Source organism: Echinops telfairi, unplaced genomic scaffold (assembly GCF_000313985.2).
Source record: "Echinops telfairi isolate 266 unplaced genomic scaffold, ASM31398v2 ScPeMD7_22;HRSCAF=79, whole genome shotgun sequence".
Lineage (NCBI taxonomy): Eukaryota > Metazoa > Chordata > Mammalia > Afrosoricida > Tenrecidae > Echinops > Echinops telfairi.
The window spans coordinates 2,361,123-2,366,143 of NW_022103919.1; the positions used below are offsets into that span (position 1 = coordinate 2,361,123).

The window sequence follows — 5,021 nt, forward strand, 5'->3', positions numbered from 1 at the left end:
GGACAGCATAGAATGAGGCACACAGCTACTCCCGAGCCAAGCAGCCCAGACAGTGTCACAAGCACACAGCCGGGGCCTGCACAAGTGAGTACGGAAAGGGGTTTCCAGGTGGGATGGCAGGAAAAAGGGAAGGGCATTGTCTGGACCCGGAGGAGAGTCGCACAGGCTCCGGGGGTCCAGGAGGGAAAAGCCAATGGTGCTCATGGAAATAAATCATGCCTACACCGGGGAGAAGGCTGGCAGCTAAGGCAGGAAGAGGCAAGACCGAGCAAGGGCTGTCTTAGAATTGGGCCTTAGGCACGTTTGAAGGAGGAAGAAAAGCAGCCAGGGGATTGGAAGAGATGGAGGTTTCTGGAGAAGTCTTGGTGCCCGTGAGACCAGCCACCACCTCCAAGCCACTGAGCTGAGCTTGATGCCCCTTCTCGCCCCCCCACCCCCCCAATTTCCCTACAGTCTGTGCTTTCCCCTACCTCCTGGCCTTCACCGCCGACTCCATGGAGATCCGCCTGGTAGTGAACGGCAACCTGGTCCACACTGCAGTCGTGCCTCAGTTGCAGCTCGTGGCCTCCAGGGTGAGTACAAGTGGGGTTTCGTTTCTGTCTCAGGAGCCCGGGAGCTCCAAGCACCAGAGAGTTCAGGCCAGCCCTGAACTTGCATCTCACGGAGTCAGACGGTGTCAAAGTGCCCACAGTGAGACGGGCGGGCTGCAAACAGCCTGCCTGAGTTTTCTTGTGGGGCCTGCTGGGGCTTCCAGGGGCTCCCCGTTGGGTTTCGTCAATCGAGGCATTCGGGGTGCTGGCAGTCGGAGCCCTCCGCTGGAAAGCGGACCCTTCCACCAGAGTTCATGTTCCTCTGGCCCCAAGGACATTCCAAGTCCGTCAGAGTAAGAATTGGCAGGAAATGAAAGTTCTTTAAAAATTACCTTTCAAAAAAGGAAAGAATCGAAAGGAGGATTAAGACAGTAAAGAATCTGCAGCGCTCACAATGCCTCTTGCCTCCTTTGCTGAGGCCAGACGCTGTTTCAGGGCGTCTCTCATGAAATGCCACCTAGTTGGCAGATCCCTACCTAATGACACCGATTTTAAGCAACATCAAGACATGCCAGGAGAGATAGGCCTTCCCAAGGTGTCTTCCGGCACTGCTGCATGATCCAAAGGTCTCGCTCTAGTCACCTGCCCTGAGTCCGCCCTGGCGAATCCTCCTCTCTGGCCCTGCCAGATTGGACTGGCCCCCAGCTGCCCCCTCGAACGGAGACACATCCTCAGTCCTGACCTTGTCAATCACCTCTGGTGGTGACTGCTCACTTGTCAGCCTTCCCTCCCACACTGACAGTCTGCCAGGGCACAGCCTGCGCTGCCCTGCTCTTGCCCAGCCCCGCTGCTGGGCTGCCCAGGGTTCACCTGCAGCTCTCCAAAACTGGGGTACAACACACCTTCACGGAGTATAAACTTCACTGATACAGGAGCTGTGCTGCTCACAACTTACAAGTAATAATAACATCTGCAATGGCTTTTATCAGAAAATCCATCGAGTCAAATGGTTCTCACGGAAGGCCTGTGTGAATTTTCGCTGAACTCATATCTACAGCCAACCTACGGTCACAGTTCAACAATAACGTACCATTGGAGTTGCAGCGCCATCCACTCGTTCTTTCTCCAATTAGTTAATTGTCATTAAGTCTGATATGAAAACTACTCGTAAACCATTTCTTGCCCTTGTACAAGTCAGACACATGAAACGGAAACTTCTTTCCGCTTCAGTACTGGACTCAGCTGACCTTGACATTGTGTTGGATGTGATTGAGTCTATTTTGACTCATAGCAAGCCGCTGACAGAGAGAACTGCCCAGGAGGGTTTTCACAATCTTTATGGGAGATCACCGGGTTTTACTCCCAGAGTGCAGTTGGGGAGTTCAAACCTCCACCCTTGTGGCCGGCAGCTGTGTGCTTACACATGGCTCTGGATGTCTTGATGCTGAAGCTTCCTTAGATTGTCGCCCTGGCTTTCTTGAGTCTCAACAATCAACAAAGCAGAAAACTAGATTTGCAGTATTGGCCGTTGCCCTGGTGTGAGCGTCCCACCACAACTGCTTGTAAGTTGCCAGTGTGATGCCACAGCGCCCAGAGTTCCGGAGAGGCGCCCAGCAGCCTCCACTAGACAGTTCTTGCTCCTCACAGATACCGTGGGCGTACATAACTGCAAGAGCGTAGATCATCGTAAAATGGAAAATAGTGAAAAAGTGATCGATGTTACGTTATGACTGTTTTAGTATAATTCATTAAAGTTTTTGTAATTGAATAATAACCATGTTGAACCTTCAGCTTGAAGAAGTCCTAGAACTCCACTCGGTATAAAAACGTGAGCTCTGGCAGACTGCGGTGGTTGCCCCCAAAGCCAGCACACTATTATTACAGTAGTGTACAGGAGTGTCCCCCCAACCTGAGTGTGAATGATCACGTTCCCCAACTGGAAAATGGGCATGACTGATTCCCCAAAAGCCCTTCCAATTCTAACAGTCCAGGGGCTTGAGATCCCCATCAGAGAAGTATGTATTGTGTTTGTGTTTGCAAAAGCTGTGCGGGAAATTGACTGTTTTCTATCGGGTATCAACGAATAGATGGGAAGACGGAGTGCAGAACTCGGTCTTCCGGCAGAGGCTAATAGGCATCTAGCCATGGACGGCCTGCCCGGAGGGGTGGTGGGAAGGCCGGTAGATGCAGGACCTAGAACGCCAGGCGGCTCAGTAATGTTTTCTTTCTCCCTAGTCGGATATATACTTCACGGCAGCTGCGGCTGCCAATGAGGTCTCATCGGGAGGCAGCTCCCAGGGGGCCAGCGCCCACAATTCTCCTCAGACACCCCCGGGCCGGGACCCTCCAGTGCTTCCTTCTTCCCTGGGCGAAGGTGAGGCCTGCTTTTCACAGTCCTGTTACCACAAAGAGACCTTTCTAAGATCCATTCTGGTGTCTCCAGCACAGTGGTTCCTAACCTTCCTAATACCGCGACCCTTTCGTACAGTTCCTCATGTGGTGGCGACCCCCCCAACCATAAAATTGTTTTTGTTGCTACTTCATCACTGGCATTTTGCTACTGTGATGAATCGTCATGGAAATATCTGATAGGCAGGATGTATTTTCATGGCTACAAATTGAACATCATTAAAGCACAGTGATGAATCACAAGAACAATATGTAATTACATATTGTGAAATATTTCTTTCTAATGACAAATAAATAAAATGTTGTCTTGAAGCCTGGCGTAGCCTGGATAACAGTCTTCAGGCAGGGTCCTCATATGTGGGCCTATCTGCATGTGGGCGACCCGCCTGGAGCCGGATAGAGGAGCGGTGTCTTGGTTCCTAAGACCATCGAAATGTGTGTTTTCCAATTGTTGTAGGCGACCCCTGTGAAAGGGTTGTTTGACTCGCAAAGGGGTCACGACCCACAGGTTGAGAACCACTGCTCTAGCACATTACCAATTACAATCACTGCCTAAAGTCATTGGAAACCATTAAACAATTTTTTTTGCCAGCTTAAGAGACCTTTGTAATGACGTTTTCCATTCCAATGTGAAAAATTATTTGAATGGGGAGAAAGTACTTCAAGGCTAAGAATGTCTGACCTGTGAAAGCCAAGTGATTGTTCCTCCTTGAATGGATTTGTACAAGGGGAGCCCTGCTCCCTGCAAGGTCAGCAGTCAGAACCCACCGGCCGGTCCTCTGCAGCCAGGTGAGGTGCCGTCTGGGAAACCCACAGGGGCAGTGCCACCCTGCCCTCTCGGGTCGCTCCGAGTCAGGACCGACTCGATGGCAGTGACTTTGTTTGGAGTGGGTTTTCCTCGCTGCAAGCAGAGAGAGAGGCGCCAACCATCACTGCACACACCAGCCTTTCACTCGACCTGCCTTTGCCCAAGCCCCCAAGGCCTTTCACGTGGTCACGGTGCTCCTCAGAACGGCTCACCCCGCCCATCAGTGCTCCCAGCGCCCCGGAAAGGGGGCAGCTGTGTGCCCGGGTTTGCTGCAGCTTTGTGCTCCGGACAGCCGGCGCCTTTGTGCTCACCTCCACGTGGAAACCAATGCCGGGGAAGCCCAGGCACTGTGGCCACTGTGCAACGAGACTCAGAAGGACAGTGCATGACATCGAGTCCAGCACCACCACCCTGCGGAGGAACCAGAAAGTCAGTCTCCTGAACCGCATCAACTTTGCTTAAAACACTGATGTTTGTTTGTTTGTTTCTAAATTCTTTTTCAGGTGAAATTCAGTCCAAAAATCTGTACAAGATTCCACTCAGAAACCTGGTCGGCAGAAGCATTGAGCGGCCTCTGAAATCGCCCTTAGTCTCCAAGGTCATCACTCCCCCCACTTCCATCAGCGTCGGCCTCACCGCCTTTCCGGTCGCTCATTCCCTGTCGCTGTCTCGCATGGAGATTAAGGAAATAGCCAGCAGGACCCGCAGGGAACTTCTGGGTAATCGCTCTTTGTACTTTCACTGTCTTTAAAGATATCCTTGGACATTTGTCATCCTCAAAGACAATGAGTTTGTAAGGAAACTTTTTCATAAGTAACCGATAGTGCATCTGCAGCAAGGGGTGCTGTGGTTTGCCCACCAACAGTGATGTACTGATCTGTACTGTGCTGGTACAGGAAGCTGCCCGACCACTTTTTGTTTTGTTTTGTGGGGGCAAAATTACAAAACTGCACATATAAAAATGTTATATATGTCTAATGCGATATAATTCTTTAAAGTATCAGCATACACTTGACCTTCACTCTTCTGTGTAAGCAATAGCTAGTGATGCCAGGAATTGTCAGATAGAATTTTGCAAGGTCATTGACCTACTCATTAGCAATATCTTTTTTCAACAACAGAAGTAGCAACTGTACCCATGGACATGGACATGGAATACACCGGAAGCAAACGGACTGCTTCTGTGGGAGAAGCCCAGTATCATCAGTTCCAACAAAGGCAAGAATCAACCGCAGGACACACCATAAATTGCTCATATGCAAGTTGAAGTCGAC

At 50.8% G+C, this 5,021-nt stretch overlaps 1 protein-coding gene across 1 annotated transcript in view; it reads left to right on the forward strand.

Moving 5' to 3' along the window:
* GARNL3 (GTPase activating Rap/RanGAP domain like 3) overlaps positions 1-5,021 on the forward strand; it is a 226,405-nt gene that overhangs the window by 216,885 nt on the left and 4,499 nt on the right. Inside the window, exons 26-28 of the mRNA XM_045288510.1 lie at positions 454-572; positions 2,766-2,904; positions 4,251-4,466. Of these exons, the coding sequence (XP_045144445.1) occupies positions 454-572; positions 2,766-2,904; positions 4,251-4,466 (474 nt within the window). The remainder of the gene's footprint in view (positions 1-453; positions 573-2,765; positions 2,905-4,250; positions 4,467-5,021) is intronic.